The sequence below is a fragment of the Aricia agestis genome, chromosome 1, assembly GCF_905147365.1.
Source record: "Aricia agestis chromosome 1, ilAriAges1.1, whole genome shotgun sequence".
NCBI lineage: Eukaryota > Metazoa > Arthropoda > Insecta > Lepidoptera > Lycaenidae > Aricia > Aricia agestis.
Genome location: NC_056406.1, coordinates 20,269,969 through 20,292,240, shown reverse-complemented (window position 1 = coordinate 20,292,240; position 22,272 = coordinate 20,269,969). Strand labels below are relative to the sequence as shown.

The 22,272-nt window shown below is 35.3% G+C and overlaps 1 protein-coding gene, 1 long non-coding RNA gene and 1 pseudogene across 2 annotated transcripts in view; 2 read left to right on the top strand and 1 right to left on the bottom strand.

Annotated features, from left to right (window-relative positions):
• The first annotated feature begins 134 nt into the window (after positions 1 to 134).
• On the top strand, positions 135 to 5,916 carry LOC121733636 (annotated as a pseudogene).
• The window catches only part of LOC121733645, a 19,702-nt gene continuing 1,497 nt past the window's right edge, over positions 4,068 to 22,272 (bottom strand). Inside the window, exons 3-4 of the long non-coding RNA XR_006036589.1 lie at positions 13,202 to 13,212; positions 4,068 to 4,078 (exon numbers count right to left, since the gene is read on the bottom strand). This is a non-coding gene — a long non-coding RNA (uncharacterized LOC121733645). The remainder of the gene's footprint in view (positions 4,079 to 13,201; positions 13,213 to 22,272) is intronic.
• LOC121733608 (clavesin-2-like) overlaps positions 16,826 to 22,272 on the top strand; it is a 22,672-nt gene continuing 17,225 nt past the window's right edge. The window contains exon 1 of the mRNA XM_042123907.1: positions 16,826 to 17,069. Within this exon, the coding sequence (XP_041979841.1) occupies positions 17,017 to 17,069 (53 nt within the window). The 5' untranslated portion in view covers positions 16,826 to 17,016. The remainder of the gene's footprint in view (positions 17,070 to 22,272) is intronic.

Genomic DNA, 22,272 nt, shown 5'->3' with positions numbered 1-22,272 from the left:
GAGGCGTGTACCTCCCCCGCCTCCCTCAAATGATTACCCTGATAATAAAGATAAAATAATATACAGTTACAAAATATTATCTGTACATACAAAATAGTATGCAGAGTGTAGGACGTAGTTGATTAGTGATCACGTAGAAGATACTGTAGGCGATCACGTATAAGTAGATACGATGCCCGTGAGACCCCTGAGCCCGGAGTTGGCGGAGAAGGCGCGGCTGGAGCTGAACGAGGACCCCAAGCGGATAGAGAGCGACCTGCAGCACATCAGGGACTGGCTCGACAAGCAGCCCCATATACGAGCGAGGAGAGGTAATAAATTATCAACGATGGTTAAAGGTAAATGAGGAACACAGTAGAATACCGGATTTTCATCACCATAATCAGGACTATTGGAAATGACAATTGACAATATTAATGTTGATATAGTAGTATATAGTAGAGTAGAGTCACAATAGACATAACTACCAGTAGTTTGACTGCAAAGAGAGGGACAGGTTTCAATATCTGTCAAATTCGTCGGGTTTCACTAGGATTATGAACGGAATGTGACTCGCGCTGGCTGATATAATTTATTTTAAAATAAAGATTTTAAAATTGGATTCTGACAATTTTAATCGCATGTGCCAAAACACAAACAACAATACGACCAAAGAGGAACACGTCCATCGAATATGTCATATTTTTAAATTCGTAGGTAACAAGTTAACAACCCTAGCGACGATTATCGTCATAATACGTCAAATTTAAAAATTTCAACATCAGTTCTAAGTCGGCACACTCTATCATTCTGTCTACTCTGGTAGAGTAGTATAAAGTAGAGTATAAAATAAAATAAATTTTAAATATAATATTAGTTGTAAGCAGGTGTAAATTAAAAACTTACTTGTAGATTAGATTACATAGGTACATATTTGTAGATTAGATTGTTTCAGACTATGATTTAAGAATAATTCTGCTTGCTAAAACATAATAAATTATTATTCCGTTAAATACATGTGTTTTTGAATTTTACAGAGGTTTTTCAATGGCATTGGCACTGAAATAAGATTTTATAGCGAATGTTTTAAATATCTACATGCAATCTTTTCAGATGACCAATGGCTCATTGTATTTCTCAGGGGTTGTAAGTTTAGTTTGGAAAGAGTGAAGGCGAAACTAGACCTATATTATTCGCTGAGGACCCTGGCATCTGAATTTTACACCATTACATATGACAGTAATACATTTGAGGATATCTTAAAGCTTGGGTTAGTTTAATTAATTAATTATTTTTATTGTTAAGAAATACATTATCAAATTGTTTTTTGTTTGCATTCAATATACCGAAATATATGTTGGAACGAACTAAAATCCTTCTCAATTCTAGTAAGATTCCCAAGCATTCTTGATCAACTTTGGTCATTGCTTTTGTAGGGTCACTTTAACGCTACCAAAGCTGGCAACACCGGATTCTCCGAGAGTGTCTATACTGAGGTTCGGGAAATACAATCCAGATATTTATAAAGTATACGATATTTTTAGTGTTTCGATGTTACTGCAAAAGGTAACGTAATCTTTTTAAGATTTATTAATATTAATCGTCATTTTATCAATTGTAGGTTTAACATTATCTACTAATTATAGCATGAATTATGATCTATGTTCTAATGTTTGATGATACTTTATCACATCTCATCTAACGTTTCTGTTTATTTCTAAAGAAGATTAGTCTCTACATTTTTATAGAAAAGATTTTGCATTCCAGTTTTATTGAGTTTAAGGTTAATTATACATTTACAGATAGCACTTTATGAAGACGATGCAACTGTGATAGCTGGCACGATTAATATTGTGGACTTAGAAGGTGTCACTATGGGCCATTTCTTACAAATGACACCAACTTTGATGAAAAAATTGGCAGTTATCACACAAGTACGTATGTTAAAGTAATCCAAGGCAAACCAAAAAAGATCAGATACTTAATAGTTCAATCAGAATTTTTTCCCTATTTGCGCTCTTTAACGGTACGGAACCCTTCGTGCGCGAGTCAGACTCGCACTTGACAGATTATTTTTTAGTTGCTAAATGTTTATTTCATATTTTTTTAGGAAGCTCTCCCTGTACGACTGAAAAGTTCCTATTTCGTAAACACGCCACCTGGTTTCGATACATTTTTTAACACAATAAAGAGTTTATTGAACGAAAAGATGAGAAATAGGGTAAGTAAATATTTTTTTTCATCTAAGTTTCAATGAAAACCGTTAAAGCGTACGCCTAATGCTCAAAACGAAATCCACAGCTATACGCACACAAGAATTTTGAAGAGCTATCCAAAGTTATACCTAGGGCTATACTCCCGGTAGAATACGGTGGAAGTGGAGGGACGGTAGATGAAATCATTGGTAAGTTTGAATCATAAATAATAATAACTTACTAAACAGAAATGGAACTAAGCCTACAAAACAGGGTGAGACCAAGTTTGAAAAGTTATATAAGATTAGCTGACATTTTGCAGATAATTAAAGAGTCCTAATGCAATGATATCACAACATTAACATAATAAATTAATAATATTAACAGATTACTGGAGGGAGAAAGTGCAACAGTACAGCTCGTGGCTGGACGAGGAGAAAACTTTTGGCACGGACGAACAGAAGAGACCCGGACCACCGAAAACCGCCGAGACCTTGTTCGGAGTCGATGGATCCTTCCGACAGCTAGAATTCGATTAAAATTATAATAATAATATACTTGTTAATATGTTTTATTTCACTTAAGTTTTTACTGATTAAATTTTTGGATGTTCTTTAGTTTATGAACTACTTCTTATTTTAAAAGTTACCGTTCTGATACCGATATCTTATTCCTAATTTTTTAAAGTATTAGTAGCTTTGGAAATTTAAGGCTTCTTGCAGACGAACGGCACTTGCCAACGGAAGATACAACTGCAGCTAGCCGTCGCCACTTGTCGACGGCAGCCGCCGACAGTTGACGACGCTTGCAGACGTTCGTCTGTAAGAAGGCTAAAGTTACTTGTTATTTATTGGTTCTTAAAAACCTGCTATAGAGTATAATGTGATGTATTTTGTTGACCACGTTGGCTACAACACCGAATCAGTAGAAGGTTATCGGACAGCACCAATGTTTTTATCAGATACAACAGCTATACAACCTGATAAGATGACCCAGGTGTCTATAGCAGTTCGGTTACATTTCTTGCCATTAGCATTTATTCAAGAAAGAAAAGAGTTAGAAATAATTTTAACATTAGTCTTTAATAATTAATGTTTGTGTCATAATGATGCCTTATTATAATATTATTATTTTCTATTTTATACTTTTAACGAAAAAATCTTATATTTATTTTTGATATGTTTATTGACTGAATTTTAGCGTGCGCCCCTTGTTTGTTCATATAAGTCTGATACATGTGAAACTGAGCATTTTTGAGTTACTTTTTTACTCTGATCAAAATATTAGGCTGCTGTTCTGTAAAAACGTTCGATACACATATCAATTAGTGTTTTATTGAAGTGTACTTAAACATTGACCGATACACAATCAGTGATAATTTTGAGCGCGTCGCGTCAATTGGTCCCCGAGTGTAGTGCGTTTCTGACAATTGGCGCTAGTAGACCGTCGGGACACGTTACATAATTCGCCACGACGATGCCTGTGAGACCCCTGAGCCCGGAGCTGGCGGAGAAGGCGCGGCTGGAGCTGAACGAGGATCCCGAGCGGATAGAGAGCGACCTGCAGCACATCAGGGACTGGCTCGACAAGCAGCCCCATATACGAGCGAGGAGAGGTAAGCCTTATCAAAATCGAATCGATGAATCTATCGTGTAAAAGATTTAAATATTACTTGTATACTTATTTGATGTTTACCTTTTACTCTGTACAAATAGTTTATAACTTTAAAGCGCCTAGAACGAATGCAATGAAACCTAGTTTCATTGTGATAAAATACTGTTAATCTTTTTTTTAACTTGAATCCTTATTTTCAGATGACCAGTGGCTCATTGCGTTCCTCAGGGGATGTAAGTACAGTCTGGAGAGAACGAAAGAGAAGTTGGATCTCTACTATTCCTTACGCACTCTGGCTCCCGAACTTTATACTATTAAGCACACTGAACCAATTTTCAAGGAAACATTGGGTTTGAAGTGAGTCTGTTTTTCTTCTTGATGATGTGTATATTTTTTGAACCTTAAGTCTATGTTTACTATTATAAATTACATAGTTACCAAATAAAGAACAATAAATGCAAAGGTCAGCATTTACAAAAAAAAAATGAATGGAAGGTCTACTAAGGATTTTAAGAAAATAAAATATTTTAGATGTCAGGTAATACTGCCGAAGTTGGCATCACCCGACGCGCCTCGTATCTCCATAATCAGACCCGGCGCATACGACCCCAACAAAGTGAACATCTTGGATGTGTTTGCCGTTTCGAATGCATTGCAGAAGGTACAGAAAAATATTAATATTAAATTTGTCTAACATTTCCTCCGTTTTGATTAAAATACAATTCAATTATTAACCTTTTTACCACAGTCTCTACACAGAATCCGTAGTTTTTGAGTATATTGCCGCAACCACTTTAAAAATTATCTCCGTTTAGATTTTGTTAATGGACGATGACGCGACGGTTGTGTCCGGTGTCCGCACCATCCTCGACCTGGAGGGAGTCACCATGGGCCACTTCTTACAGATGACCCCGGCGGTTATGAAGAAGATGGTAGTCATGGGACAGGTGGGTTGGGTTTAATTCCCGGTTATGGAAATCCATCTATCAAAATCTAAAAATGTAGTTTCGGTTAATCTTATCATTTAATAATTGTCATGCACATTATTGTTACCTAAATCAATTAATTGCTTTTAGCATATTTCACTATCTCTTCTCTATATCTTGCATGTCTTGAATACCTAACGATCGATAGTTTAAATTCAGCCAAATAAAGTGAAAAATGATATTCGCTACTAATGATTTAAAACATACTCGTAGTAGTCGGGATGATCCATTCATCAGTAGTTCCATTGATATAAGAAACAGTCATATATTATGTCTACCTTTCGATTTCTAGGATGCTACTCCTCTGCGTCTAAAAGGAACACACTACCTGAACACGCCACCAGGGTTTGAGACAGTTTACAACGCCATAAAAGTTCTTTTAAACGAAAAGAATAGAAGCAGGGTAAATATTAAAATAATGTTCTCTATAAAACAATATTATGTATCATCTTCTTGCAGATAAGTATGGATATAAAATAATGACATTTCAGTTGTACGTGCACAATAAAAATTACGAGGAGTTGTACCAGTACATACCCAAAGAGATATTACCGGTGGAATATGGCGGCAACGGAGGGACAATCGACGAAATTACCGGTAAGACGCAATATAATATTTTGCCTTTCGCGTGCTTAAGTTTAAATACTGTTCAGAGCCATTAGCGGGCGCCAGAACCACTAGATTCGGGTCTGCTGATCCTAATACTATAGGCACTACTAGTGCATACGATGTTGGACTAGGTTTATGTAAATCAGTCGTAATCGTAAATTAATGTTTACCACCTCAGTCAGTCTAAGGGCTACAGCATCCTTATCTATAGAGTATAGAGGTAATAGCTGATTGCTGAATTCCTGATTTACACAGCATTAGTGTAATAGGAAGACTGTGACAATAGATTAGGTATTAATTAAGTGTCAGACTGATGTTTTCCTTCCCAACTTCCTCAGATTACTGGAAAGGTAAAGTGGAACAGTACAGCTCGTGGCTTGAAGAGGACTTGAAGTACGGGACTGACGAGCAGAAGCGTCCGGGACAGCCGAAGACCGCGGAAAGTCTGTTCGGCGTCGAGGGATCTTTCAGACAACTACAATTTGATTAAACTTTTATATTTTATATTATAACTTTTATATATTATAAGTCGACGACTTTGTTTTATTACATAAAAAGCCGATTAGACGCTGTGACCAGACGAATGAGCGGACCCCAGACGGTTTTGATATTATTATTATCTATGTCAAGCATGCCCCAAGTGGGGCCCAAGTGGGGTCTGACAAAGGTCGGACGGCCACTGACGGAGTTGCGGTGGGTGTGTCGTGCCCGTGGCTTCGTCTTGGGTGGCGAGAGGAGCGTCGTAGAGTTTTAGTGGGTAGCCCCACATATCCGCAGCAGGAGTCTCCATCCCCAGCGTTGAATGCGTTAATGCATTTCTCTGCGTGAAAAAAAAGGTATAGATACCATGGAAATTGATTCCTAGGCACTTGACAGACCAACGTCATTTGGTCATGTCAATTCAATGTTAATTGTGACCAGTAGCTCTACGTGTGGTGCTATTAACGTGTGACTACGCCGCGCCTTTCCAAACATGAAAATTTATCTCTACATAGTGAATATTGCATACTTCAGGATAGTATTGTATGACATTATTGTCAATTTACAACGAATGCATCTTGGTAGAGTCTACTGTGTCCATTTACTTACAACTACATTAGCAACATCTGTTCAGTATTCTGAAAATCTTGTTTTATACTTTTTCAGCGTCGTTTTTTGTCGTAGTTGGGTTTTAGTTTTTTTTTACTTTTTTTGCAAAGTCATTTCATACCGACCAAATTTTTGTCCAGTAGTAGATTAATATAATCAACATAATGAGCGTCAGTCGCCGCACCCGTGGTGGGTTCATGGGTTGTACATTGTGAGTAGGGAATGCAATCTTGGACCAAGATTGACTACTCAAGATCTTGGCGTCTTTTTTCTGAACCAAGATTGGTCAGTTCGAGATCTTGTTGAGATTCGGGTCGAGATCTTGGTCGGGAATCAAGATTTTCGGGATTTTCGAGATTGAGCAGAATAATTGAAAAAAAAAATGCGTTTTTTTTGCTGCAAATTGATAGTAACCAATATTTTAATATTAAGTAATATATTATTATGTAAAACATAACAAACTCAGTTTTTACAAATTCAAGTTTTTTGAAACATAAAAATCGGCGCAGCGCAGACGACAGACTATCCGTGACGCACTTTTTAGTCCGAGGAAATAGAACCTATAATATGCAGTAAGTAACGCACACGACGCGTAGCGCAGACATGTGCGTTACCAACTAATATATTATATTCTGTGGCGTTACTGCATATAATTTGGCAACTGCATAGGTTCTATTTCCACGGAGTAAAAAGTGCGTCACGGATAGTCTGCGCTTATCTGTTTATTATATTATATACTCTTAAATATGTGGTTCGCGCTTTGCAGCGCATGTATGAACAGTCTGAAAATCTCGAAATCTTGTTACAATCTTGGACTATTTTGTCAAGATCGCGAACAGGATTTTGAAATTCAGGATTGATGGCTTTCATATATTGAGTCTTGGAAAATCACTCAAGATCTTGGTGGAATCTTGATCTTGCAAGATCAAGATTGCATTCCCTAATTGTGAGTGCCTCAAAGTTGTCAAAAAAAATTTTGCTACTAGTAATTTTATGCCATATGAAAGTTTGATGGATGATTTATATGACCTACGTAGTTTGGTCGCGTTAAGTCAAGCCCAGCCGACAGTAGCTCTACCATGAGTTTAAAGCTATAGTATTTATCGATACTCGATACCGACTACGTAAATATTTAGTATGGCGATTTTAGTTCCGCAAGTAACCGCTAGAGGCGCTGCAAAATGTACTATCTTATATATCTACTTTAATCTTGATGTCACAGTCACGAACATTTTCATATTAGAAGACCATGCCTGTTATTAATTATTTAAACTGCAAAGTTACCTTTAGCGAATGTTGCTATGACGAATGTTCGACTAATAAATAATATTTTTAACCGACTTCTAAAAAGGAGGAGGTTATAATATGTTCGGCTGTGGATATTTTAATTTTTTTAATTTTTTGGATGTTCAACGAATACTCTGCCGTTTGTGAACCGATTTTCAAAAAAATTGTTTTATTGTATTTTGTGTGTTTCACTCCAATTTGGTATTTTTACAAAAGTGGTGATGAACGTGCTAATCTCAGGAACTAATATATAGTCCGATTTGAAAATTTATTAGTGTTAGATAGCCTATTTATCGAGGAAGGATATAGGCTATATTTTATCACGCTAAGACTGATAGATAGAGGAAAATGTGGAAAAAACGGGGGAAATTATTTGAAAGACCTTATCTCACCAACTACTGGAGCAATTTTTATGTTATTTGGCACAGATAAGAAGTAGACCACGTGAAAAGTCATAGGCTATTTTTTGTGGACTAATTTGTCTGTGAAATATGTAATTTACGCGGGCGAAGCCGCGCGGAACGTCTAGTCTATACTAATATTATAATTTTGCAGAGTTTGTTTGTTTGTTTGTTTGAACGCGCTTATCTCAGGAACTACTGGTCCGATTTGAAAAATTCTTTCAGTGTTAGATAGCCCATTTACCGAGGAAGGCTATAGGCTATATTTTATCACTCTAAAACTAATAGACACGAAGAAATAGAGGAAAATGTGGAAAAAACGGGGGGAAATTATTTGAAAGGGCTTATTTGAACGCGCTAATCTCAGGAACTACTGGTCCGATTTGAAAAATTCTTTCAGTGTTAGATAGCCCATTTATCGAGGAAGGCTACAAGCTATATTTGATCACGCTAAAACTAATAGAAGCGAAGAAATAGTGGAAAATGTGAAAAAACGGGGGAAATTATATGAAAGGGCTTATTTGAACGCGCTAATCTCAGGAACTACTGGTCCGATTTTAAAAAATCTTTCAGTGTTAGATAGCCCATTTGTTGAGAAAGTTTATAGGCTATATTTTATTATTCTACGACTAATGGGAGCGAAGAAATAGAGGAAAATGTGTTAAAAACGGGGGAAATTATATGAAATTGCTTATTATCTTAAGATTCTTAAGAACTACTGGAGAATTTTTTATGTTATTTGGCAAACATGAAGAATAGACCACGTTAAGGGACATAGGCTATTTTTTTGCGGAAAAATGTACGGTCGCGTGAAATTCCTAAATTACGCAAGCGGAGCCGCGCGGTTCATTTTTTTTATGAAATAAGGGGGCAAACGAGCAAACGGGTCACCTGATGGAAAGCAACTTCCGTCGCCCATGGACACTCACAGCATCAGAAGAGCTGCAGGTGCGTTGCCGGCATAGGGAATAGGGTAATAGGGGAGGGTAGGGATGGGAAGGGAAGGGAATAGGCTCCCCTATTAGGTAGGGAAGGAAATAGGGTAGGGGATTGGGCCTCCGGTAAACTCACTCACTCGGTGAAATACAGCGCAAGCGCTGTTTCACGCCGGTTTTCTGTGAGAATATGGTATTTCTCCGGTCGAGCCGGCCCATTCGTGCCGAAGCATGGCTCTCCCACGTAATCTATATAATATAATAAAATCGTAGGAAAGTCAATGCTGTACATTGAATATTTTTGTACAATAAATAATACTTGGGACGTGATCTACTATACTAACGCGGACGAAGTCGCGGGCAACAGCTAGTAATATTATAATTGGGATGAGTTTGTTTGTTTGAACGCGCTAATCTCAGGAATTACTGGTTCGATTTGAAAAATTATTTCAGTGTTAGATAGCCTATTTATCGAGGAAGGCTATAGGCTATATTTCATCACGCTAAGACTAATAGGAGCGAAGAAATAGAGGAAAGTGTGTAAAAAATGGAAGAAATTATTTGAAATGGCTCTTTTTGAACGTACTGGAGCAATTTTTATGTTAGGTATTTGGCACACATGAAGAATAGACCACGTGAAAGGACATATGTTTCTTTTTTGCGGAAAAATGTACGGTTTCCGTGACATTCCTAAATTACGCGGGCGAAGCCGCGCGGAACATCTAGTCTTCTAATAAAATCTAATACTTTAAAGATAAAATCTTGTCACAGTGTTTGTGCACGAACTCCTCCAAAACGGCTCAACCGATTCTAATGAAATTTTGTATGTACATTCGTTAGGCCTTAGAACAGGTTTTTATTTACTTTTAAATTGAAACCAGAAATAATTTATATGGCAAAACAATGTTGCACTAAATAATAGTAGCGACTACTTTTATATTAAAATAATATACGATTTTCGTAAGATGATAAAGCAAAAATATGTGGATGTTACGTAACTTTACTTTTGTATAACGATTTAGGGCGGATTCGACCAAACTGGAGTAAAATTTTACTCGAGTATAACTGTCTCCTAATCTAAGAGTAAGCTGGTTTTGCGTTTTTCCAACTTCTAATCCAAAAATGAGGTAATTACACGGGAGTAAATATTTACACGGGCTATTTTGGTGGAGTAAATATTAAACTGAGAATAGTTGCACAACAGGGTTCAACTGTCACGGTCGGTGTCATTGTGAACTATAATTGACATTTTATTTCATACTCTTTGAGTAACTTGGTAAAATGCAAAGGATAATACCCTAGAGTAAATTAAAGGAGTAAAATTATTCTCATGATAGTTATACTCATGTAACTTCAAGTTTGGTCGAATCGGGCCTAAAGTAATAATGTTTTTATATGCGGATTGATTAATTATGTTGAGACGGTGAAAAAACCTGAAGATGCCTTTGTATTAACTTTGAAATCTAACAACATAGTTTTATATGACCAGCACATGCATTGTACACGTGTTACATATACGTAGAATATTTCCCAATCGAACAAGTTATCAATATCAAATAATAAATATATTGAATGATATTCAATTAGAACGCGGTTATTGTGAGCAATGAGCAACCAGGTAGCTAGTGCCTTTCAACCTAAAATATGATGATAATGGGATGACGCCGTTTGGTCCTAAGATAAGAGATGGTTCATTGACTCGGAGGACGTGGGTTCGCTTTCCACTGGAAGAGCAAAAATGTTATTTTCAAGTTTGGTAAGGACTTAGGACAATCATTCTGGTTGATGTTCCCTTTCGCAAGTCACGTTAGTTATGGCTTATGAGCTGTTTGATTTTATAAGAGTACCTTATACCTACATGATGAGATAGATATTATAGTTCTTCTTCATTGTGTACCAGCCTACTGCATACTTAAATGACTCGTGTCTAATTACATCACTGCCAAGTCCTGGCTAGTAACTGGTTTTAATTTTACAGTAAACAAGGATAAAACTTGTTACCTACAATAACGTCGTATAGTTTTTTTTTTTATTATTGTCCCCCTTAGGGCGCGTTCAGACGCGCGCGGATACAGATTACGTGTTTTCCCAAACGATACAACAGAAATCGCGCCGAAAATGTGCACGTCTGAACGCGGCGTAATAAAAATTTTCAAACTATTTATTTTTAAGTTAAATGATCATTAAATGTATCCGAGTACGGGAATTAATAAATAAAACGTTGATTTGTAGCTGCTTATTGCTATGGAATTATGCAGCTACAAACATATCGCGTTGTGTTATCGCAATTATTGATGGGTGTATTGTTGGGACCTGGGGATAAAGTTTAGCGCTATCTATCACCTTGGTGCTATCTGATTACGATGTAGGACATCTGTTATTATTTTTTCAGTCGGTAATAATAATTCGTAAAGCAACAATTACACAGTAGTTATTTTATAAGTGCTATTTTTCCATGCCTTTAGCGAAAACTTTTGTAAGAATTTAGGAGGTCAATATTTTTAATAGAATCTAAAACCGTATTTTAGTTTTTAGGGATTCGTACCATCAGGGTAAAACGGGGCCCTATATAAGACTTCGTAGTCTGTCCGTCTGTCCGTCTGTCAGACAGGACACAGGAGACAGACAGACGTCTGACTCCAGGCCGTATCTCGATCTATGCGTAGAACCAAGTCCGATCTGCAAAATCACTACTTTTCAGTAGAGCAATAAGAAGATTTGCAAGTTGAAAAACTTGAATAGCTTAAAAACTGTAAGACTTATATTTTTGAATTTTTGGTATGTTACTAAGAAATTCCTCTTTATTTACGTGGTATATATTATTTTTAATAATTCATTATATTTACCATGATAGCGGGTCCGATGTCAACTTAAGGCATTTTATAGCGGAAAGACGAGTGTCCGTATTGAACACCAGACATTGTTTTATGGAAACTTGTGAATGAAATTACGTTTTATATTCATATCACTCGTTTTTTGTTGGAGTTATCTGTCATTTTTATGTCCTATGTAATTTTCCTTATTACTTTATATACACAAAAAAGTTTTTTTTTTCTTAAAAAAAAACGTTTATTAATAAAAAAAACTCAAAATAGGTGGTGTTTTGAACAAAATTACTAACATTAAATCATAGTTGGCACTAACAAATCTTACAGATATTAATTTGTTAGTGCCAACTGTATATTTCGACTGCTCCATGGTTTTTTTTTTAAAAAGGGGGCGAACGAGCAAACGGTTTACCTGACGGAAAGCAACCACCGTCGCTCATGGACATCAGGGGAGCTGCAGGTGCGTGACCGGCCTTCTAAGAGGCTCTCTTCTTGAAGGTTTGTAGGTCGTATAGGTCCGGAAAATTTACAGATGGCGGCAGATTTTTTCAGTTTTACTGTGAAGGTGATGAGAATGTTATATATTCCCGTGGAATGATGAAATGTTGCAGGAGGTGTGATAGCGAACAATTATACTCCCCGTGATTCAGCGGATAGAAGATGCAGAGCGAAAACACATCTCAGCGTAATTCCGAGGGATCTAGACTGTAGCTTGTTTGAAACACAATGGATGTCTACAATCCAAGCAGCCCTTCGTTGCTTATTATAGTTGATATTTTGTCCTCATCTTTGGCCCCTGCCCAAAGATGAGAACAGTATTCCACGTGAGGCCGAATCTTCACCTTGTAGAGTTTTAGGCGTTGCATCGGACTGAAATACTGTCTCACTCTGTTAAGAATACTAAGCTTATTCAAGGCTAACTTGGCCTTACCCGTTTATTGCCCGAGAACTGAACATTGACATGAAAAGTATCCCATGTCCTTTCCCTTGATTTAAAGTATCCTCATTTTAAATATCAGAAAAAATCCGTTAAGCGGTTTGGGCGTGAGGAGGTAACAGGCGAATAAACAGATAGATAAACACACCTTTGCATTTACAATAATTTAAGTATGGATATAGATTATACTTGGTTTTTATTTCATGATCTCTTCTTTCGGCCAGGAAACTTAGGAACTAGTACTAGTAACCTAAGTGATCCTATTCCTAACTAAATTCCTCATGTCAGAGGGTCGTGACCTCCCTTTTCATAACCTTCCTAGTTCCTGCTAATGATGTTACCCTAGCTTTTCCTGTCTTCGTCTATTAGAAGAGCGTCGTAGACGATTGACTCAATAATTGTGGTGTGGATTTGATCGGACTAACGAATTGGACGGTGGTCTCTCAGTTATTCGCCCCGAGTCTTGCCAGTGCCTATTTTAATATTGCCTCCTTCCTTTTTGGTTACATAGCCAAAATGGACACATGTCCATAGTAGGTATTCTAAGATACATTTATTTGAGACATGTGGTACAGAGCCTTGTTTTTGTGTTCAGCTTAGACATAATGGATCCATCCATCCATCATTACATCTCGAAGGCGTCGATTTGTCTGCGGTCAGTAAAGATGGTTGAATGCTATTAACGGTGAGGTCAGCAGATGGGTTAGGCTCTTCGTTAATTTCATGCCAAATATCGTCCAGTTGCTGGCTTATTTCTTCTGCACCCGGAGGCAAAGGCGAATGTTGCGGTGTTATATTGTTCTCATCAAATGAAATGTCAAGAAATGTATTACAAGCAAATCAAATTTTACATATAATATATATACAAATATAGTATTGTATAGAATACTTCCTTTTATTTGTAAATAAATATATTTAAAAATAATATAATGTTGCTATAAGGTAAATGATATTATGCGCACAAAAGTGATAATTTTATGATTTTGATTTGTCACACACCATAAGTTGTAAGGTAATACAGATTTAAACCATTTTTATATATAAAATTAAAAATATATTTATATTTGACAATATTTTTAAACGTACAACGTCCTATCTTATGCTATGATTCAGGTGATAACGTCCCATCTGCACAACGGACTTACAAAATGCATCAGTCATTCCGTAAAAAAGCGTCCTATAATTACATGTAGGTAACCCATAAAAGCTCTAAAGTATTTGTCCAACATCGTCCTATCATCACTTATAACGTCAACTTTTCACGACATTATTTTTGATGATAACACGACGAATTTTTACCTAACATACAAATATTAAACAAATCTCACTTTTTACACTAAGAAACTTATTTTTCTAACCCTCCATAAAACAACGTCTGATATCAATATAGATTAGACGCAACAACAACGTTGTCTCCGCACAACAACGCTCGAAGTGACGATGGTGCGCCACGCGCGCTCCCCTCTCTTCGTCCAATGTGCGCTTGGTGCATTTTAAGACGGAGATTACTTCAAATAGGACGTTTTACGATTCTGTATCTCGGAAAATAACCAAGATATAAAAATTCTGAAAATGAGAGACTGTAGAGCTTTGATTTCCTATTTTATTTATACAATAAAATCATTTTTGTCCTATGATCACATAGAAGAGAAGAGAAGCGTTATGGCGGCATATCAATAATGGCAACAGGCAGATACTTGAAATTTTTACAAAATCATCTATGTGCACTGTCTGTATGACTGTTACTTCACGCCTCCACCACTTAACCGATTTTGCTGAAATTTGATATGGAGATACTTTAGTCCCGGGAAAGGACATAGGATACTTTTTATTCCGGAAAAATATACGGTTCCCGCGCGATAAACGAATTTTGGCGCAAAGCAGTTGCGGGCGTCATCTAGTTAATTAAAATTAAAATAAAATAAAAATTTAAGAGGGGATTCCATACTAAAAAAATTCGCTCTATAAGATACGAAAACCTTCGTGCGCAAGTCCGACTTGTTTAAAACTTTTATTTTACTTGCTCTGTATCTAAGTAATAGTTGGGGAGGGGAAGATGGGATTTCAGGAGTAGCTCGAGCGTGTCAGATTAAGCTTGAATAGGCTTCCGACATGTGTCTAGTTATCATGGTATAGAAATCAGATTTCTCAGGTGGTGGGTAAATTTTTTTTTTTCAATGGGGATGTTTAGTATACGAGTACCCCAAAGAAGATTCCATATAAAGGTTACGATTCAAAGGTTAGGTAAGATTAAAATGGCTGCAGTTTCTGAACCCACCGCTAAAATAAAAAAAACGCTCTTTTTATTTTTTTATCAGCTTCACCTAATGTACAATACCTACTATATAAGTATTTCTTTTTGGCAACATTTCCAGATGTTTTCAAAGTATTTTTGGTGATTTACGATTTTTATTCCCATACTTAATTGTGTAATAAAATGATCGTTATTTTTATTCCCATACTTAATTAAGGCAACGACTTTGGGGGGGGGGGGGAGCTGCGCCCCCTCTTCTGAAAATGTTGCTTTAATTATAGGAATAGGAACAAACTTAGTTGAAGTGAATTTATTTGATTGTGATTACTATGCGGGCTCCTTCGAGCTTTGTTCAAATATTAACTTTATTTTTGTTTTTACTATTTGTTTTATATGTGTAATACATACACTATAGCGACAACAGAAGTAGATAATTTGTGAAAATGTCAACTAGTCTGGTCCACAAGTGCCATTTTCCTCAAAACCTGATCTGATGCACCGAAAATGATGATTTTGGTCTCATTCGATTCGGAATACCATCTAGAACATTTTATCAAAATTCCAAGAGAGACTAAAAAAAAATGCAAAAGTTATAAACAATTAAGTAAACAAAAAAAGAAGGGTTTGGTTTTTTTTTAATATTTCGAAAACTATTTGAGATAATCAAAATTGGAAAAAAGATCCTTGAAGATCATGAAAATTACTAAAAAAATCCTAAATCCTTGAACCTTATCAACAATCCTTTTTACCGTTACTTTCGCCGCTCAATTAAAGTTATGAGGTTTGCTGATAAGGTTCCAGGATTAAGGACTTCCAAAGGAGGTTTTCAAGAATGTTCGTATTGCACGCGAGCGAAGCCGCGAGCAAAAACTAGTGTTTAATAAGGGTATCATTACAATTCATATTATGTAATATTTTTTAGGGTTCCGTAGTCCGTACCCAAAGTGTAAAAACCCTATACTGAGACTTCGATGTCTGTCCGTCTGTCTCCAGGCTGTAACTCAAGAACGGTAATAGCTAGATAGTTCAAATTTTCACAGATCTTGTATTTCTGTTGCCGCTATAAAAACAAAATAAATTAAATATTTAAGGTGGCTCCTATACAACAAACCTGATTTTTGAAACATTTTTTGCTCGGTATCAATGATTACAACAGGTAGGCACTTGAAAATTTCACAAAACCCTTAATTATATGTGTAATTTATTAATAAATAATAATATTTAAATAACATAAAAAATTAAGGGGGACTCCCATACAAAAAACACAATTTTGGGCCTACTTTTGCTGTATAACAGTACGGAACCCATCGTGCGCGAGTCTGACTCGCACTTGGCCGATTATTTATTTTATCGTTGGCTAATAAAAATCCTAAATCCACGTATAACACGAGTAATTAGACGCTTTAAAGTGGTCATTTTAATTATATACCTAATATGGTGCTTTTGTACTGTGATTATGTTTTATTATCACAAATAGATATAACACACAGAAATGATGCAACATGGCATCTATTTCAGTTCAGTTTCCTTTGAACAAAGTATCTAGTTAAGTTGTGATACATCATCAACATTTATCTTGCTATGACGTCTTTTCTGCCGACCGTACCGACATGAAGTTGACGTCAAAAATGATCTCGGATGATGCTATCGTTGTTATAATATTATCCGCGCGTATGATCATACTTCATAGCATAATCCAGCGCCAGCTTCGTACTGGTACTCGGCAGTCGGCACAGAACAAAAATACGCAGTAGGTGAATGGCCGTCAGCGGTACACCACACCTCTGCGACGCGTTTATAAACAAAGAAAACCGTTTAACTATTTACGGTTGTACGTTTCACAAGTGTATTATTGTCAACAGTTTATAATACAGTGTATTAACTGTGATTGTCAAGCATTTCATGTACATAGCCCGTGATGACAACAGCTTGTTGCTAAAAAATAAAACTAAAAGGTATGTATTAAAGTTGAGATGATCAATACAATGTTTAATTAAAGACGATAAGATTTTAATCGGTTATTTAAAGTTTTGTAAATGTTGTTAAGGTTTCGTACCTTACAAGTTACAAGGGAAACCATTTAAGCCTTATAAGTTATAACTTATATGACCACTTTGTTATTCGGCTGTCAGTTTGTCTGTCCATCCATCAGTCAAGCGCCAAGGCCGTTTATTTCGGGAGCGCGTGGAGATATCAAGTAGAACTTAAAACTGTATAGTGTATATCCTGTTCTCTGATTTTTGTCTAAACCGGCCAAGTGCGAGTTGGACTCGCCCACGAAGGGTTCCGCAGCAGCAGTAAGGTTTATTTTTATGAAATCAAGAGGTTTTTGATTTATTTTCATATTTCAGTTGATTTAATGAAAGTTAAATTAAGGTTTACCATTCATGACGTATAAAAAAAACTACTGGCTAGATCTCGTTCGAACCAATTTTCGTTGGTAGTTTTTGTAGTAATGTACATCATATATATATTTTTAGAGTTATCATGCCCCTACTTTAGAAGTTAGAGGGGGGGGGACACATTTTACCACTTTGGAAGAGTCTCTCTCACAAAATGGTTAGAAAAAAAATGATATTATAAACCTTAATATTATGATTTTTGAAGACCTATCCATAGATACCCCACACGCAAAGGTTAGATGAAATTCATTTTTGTTGTATCTATGGGGATCCCTAAAATTTTTAATAATTTTTCCATTTTTGTATCAAAATCTTAAAGCGGTTCGCAGACTACATCTACTTACCAACTTTCGATAGTATAGCTCTTATAGTTTCGGAGAAAAGTGGTTGTGACATACGGACGGACAGACAGACAGACAGACAGACAGACAGACAGACAGACGATAGAGAAGGTATAATATTGTTGGTAAAAAATCTTGTATGTTACTCTAAAAAAGTTTGTTAAGTGTAAAATGAGCGCTTCTCGCCTTCAAACGTAAAAGTTTGGCGAGTTTATAGTTTGTAACAACACTTAAAAAATTGTATTTTGTGAAATAAATAAAAAAAAAAGACAGACAGACATGACAAATCTATAAAGGTTCCGTTTTTTGCCATTTGGCTACGGAGCAGTAAAAAAGGTTCTAAGTTTACGTTAAAAAAAGAAACGTTAATTTAGAACATTTTTATTGCAGAGCTTATAACATCGTTGTGGAAGAAAATATAAGCTTTCGAGCTTTGATTATTTCTTTCGAGATTACAGTGGGAATTTAAATTTTTAAGAAACCTCGCCCCTCGGTCAAAATTTTTAAGTAACTAAATGATACGGAACTCTTCGTGCACAGGTTCAACTCACACAGATAATATTATTATCTTTACCGACAGTTAATAACGGGATATTATTAAATGCACATCAGAACATTTTTTCAGCACACTACCTTAACTCCGCTAATTAACTGAATGCATACCAGAAAAACTAATGCTGATCAAAAAAAAAAAATTGATTAACTGAACATGTCCTTCAAAAAAAACTTAAACATCATACAAAACGAGACGACCTTTATAACCGAATTCACACCAAAAATATGGTTCGTACATCAGATATATTATTTGAAAACTAAAATTTAAATTGTTTATCAAAAATACTAACTTGCACTCTAAATTGGACAATCTTACAACGGAATTTCTAAAAACGATATTGAAAGGTGCACCACAATAAAATCAATAACTATTATCAAAACAAGTCTACAAATTGACAAATCGTGCAACTAAAATATTTTTAACCTAACTTTATTTTCTTTTTGTTTCTCTGTTTTACTGAAAAACATGTTGCGGCCTCCTCATCTAACGCCGCACTCACTCCTTATATATCTTGATCTATTTCTGTGTTAGCGACAAATATTTTTGGTAATTATGATGAGATATGGTGAAAGATTTTATCATTCCAAAACTATATAATTCAAGATTTCTTGATAAAAATTAAGAAAAATTATCAAAATTCACTACTGTAATTGTATGGGTTAATAAATTTATTAATGATTCTGTTAATAGCAATGTTGGCCCAATACGACTTGATTCGGCTAGGTTTGATGCCTAAGGCGGGAGCGTAGCGCAGCGTAGCTCCCGCCTTAGCTATCGTGGTTGTTTTTTATGAACCACCCACCCAGAAGTAGGAGCCCCGCGCAGCGGGGCTCCATCGACTCATAATTGAAGCCAGTTGTTTTTTTCTTTTTTTTCTTTAGTAGTTTGTCAACCCTTAGAGTGCAATTCCTAAGCCGGAGGCTTAATTATTTTGCAATATATCGGTAAGGAACCCTTCGTGCGCGAATCCGACTCGCTCTTTGCCGATTGTTTATTATTATTGTTTATAAACTGATTACCATTCACTGTGCCAAAGTTTAGTCCATGTTAAGTTGCACTTGATGATTTTTATGTGTTCTTAATTATATGAACATACCAGATTAAATTGGGTTTTATTTAGAATAAATGATGTTCCTAAAAGTAATTTAGGTGATGATATTCCTTTAAAAAGTTGTAGTATGTTTGTTGAACAAAGGAATTGTTAGATATACTATTTTAATAATAGTTATTCGTTCAGTAAAATAGTTTCGCAAATAACTTTAAATAGTATGCTGAATTCGCATTATTTAAGGTGCATAATTAGTGTGCAAGTCAGTATTTTTGGTGAAACTTTCAAATATTTTGATCGAGAAAAGGGAATATACAGATATCATAATATTAATACGCGGACGAAAAACTTTGTAACCCTTTTTACGAAAAATGGGGAAACGTAGGTGCATGAAATTTTGCACAGTTATAGTTTATATGAATAAGGAGTGCATCGAACTAATATTATTTTGAAATTATGCTTTTATCATATAGTTTTTTAACAAATAAAACATTACACACACTACAACACACAACCATGAGAATTGACAGATTTTTGAGTGACAAGCCTATACATATGAATTATACTCTTTTATTTATGGCTGAAGTCTGTTGACAACAAATTGACAAATTGAAAATGGATTATAGTTTTTGTATTGAATCTAAGATACCATTAGACAATGCTTACACGACCAGTCTGAGATCGAGAAGAGTTGAAAAAAAAATGATAAAGTCAATATTTTTTACAAAATATAGGTAGTAGTCCTAATGTCGTTGAAACTAAGGTCGAATTTCGACCATTGGACGATCTCTAGTTGATTTAAATACATGCCGTTAATAACTACTTAAACTAATTTTTTACTATTATTTTAAATGTACTTTTAAGATTTATAACTCAATGCTAGTTTAAATTTATACTTACAATTTAAAAAAACTGCATGTAAGTAAGTGCATAATTATATTTTTGCAGTTTTACGATATTTTAGATGAGTAGGTATATATATTTAATGATACCATGTACCTATTAAGAAATATTAAAATATTTTTCTTAATCACTTATCAACATGATATTACATGCAGTTGCAATATCATTAAAATAAGTATTTTTTCATAGAATGTATGTTTTTTAGATAAGATATAAAACTACATTGCCAGTGGCGTAGCTAGGTAACCAAGGGCCCTGGGGCAAATTAAAAAATGGGGCCCCACTGCTATATAAACTGATTAGGTTTTATTTAATAAAAATATGAAATATACAAATACTTTAAAAATTGAGATATTACTGTGTCTAGTACATTATTGAAAATCTTATTTTTAAATATTTTTCTCGGTTTGGAAATCGATGATCAGCAGCTAATTCATCAAAATGTTTTTTTTTAACTTTTCTTTGCCTTTTTTTTTTGAAAATGGGTATAAATACCATATTTTCTTATAGACTGTAGTTTCACTGGATTTGCATTTGAATAATTCGAAATCATTTCTATTTTGCAACTTTGCTTTGGTCTCTGCTAAAACTTTACTTGCCTCGCCCAAATTTATGTCGCATTTTTGTAAAGTTTTGGATGAATAATAATTGATGTCGTTCAATACTATGCATGAATTCACAAAGCAACACGAACGCGAGTTTTTATGTTTTAATACTCTTTGCCTCACTACACTCATCTTTATTATGACTCTTTAGAACTATTTCTGATAATGCTTTGATAATATAAAAATAACGAAGTTTTATTGCAGATATCGTTTTGACCCTATGTCAAAATCTGCAATAAGTTTTTTTTTACTTTTCTAATATGCGTTAAAATTCAGTTCAAAATTCCAAAATTTCAGTTCAATCGAGGTTTCTGGTAAGGATTTGAGGGGCCCCTGAACTTGAGGGCCCCGGGGCACTGCCCCGCCTAGCCCCTTAGTAGCTACGCCGCTGTGCATTGCATATTTAGTGCAGCTTTTTATCTTATCCTTTTTTTGAAAATAATTTAAATCTTTTCTTTGACTTTGGATTTTTTATTTTACTACATGTCTGCCAATTCCACCATCAACTATTTATTATGGTCACAATTTATGGTGAAGTTAAGTATGAAAATTGTTAGTTCAATTATTGTTGTTGCACTTTGTAAGGTGTTATTATCGAGAAAATTCAACGTTCGGAATTATTAGTTACGCTTCCGCTTATTTTGAACGCCTTTCCGCCTACGGCATATTTTATCGACAAATTGGCTCTTAAAATTTTTCTCTCTCTCTCATAGTTGTAAAATGGCAGTCATTTTAGTTTTTCTAGGGCTTTCACACTAATCTGACCAATACTTCTCATGTAAATATCCTATGAAGATAAAAAAGGTCTCATTTGATAGCTAAACTTGTGGACTACGCTTACACAGGCATTATGTTATAAATTTCGTGATATTAAACATAGAAAAACCATGTGTATTTTTAAAATGTGGCTTTTTGTGAAAAATCTAGCGCATTAAACCGGTTCTTCTTTATTTTCAAAACTAAAAAGATAGAGGTTTTCATCTTAAATAAATTCCTTTACTTCTTTGCAGTCAGATAGCTTAAGAGGATACACCAGGGGCTAGAGAAATGAAAAAAAAGTACTTGTAATATCTATAGCTGTCTCCCTTACCTCAAGCCTATACCGCAGAACGCGATAGAGACAACTGCAGAAAATCCAGAAAATCAACGATTCGTTGTCCCCTGATTCCTTCTCCAAAACTTAACCGATTTAAGTAATTTTTTCATTAAAGACTAAAAAAAGGATTGAGCTGTGTTCCTATGTTTTGCTTTTTTTGTATAATCTAGCCAAATCTGTTTTCTGGACGTTTGAACACAGCGAAAA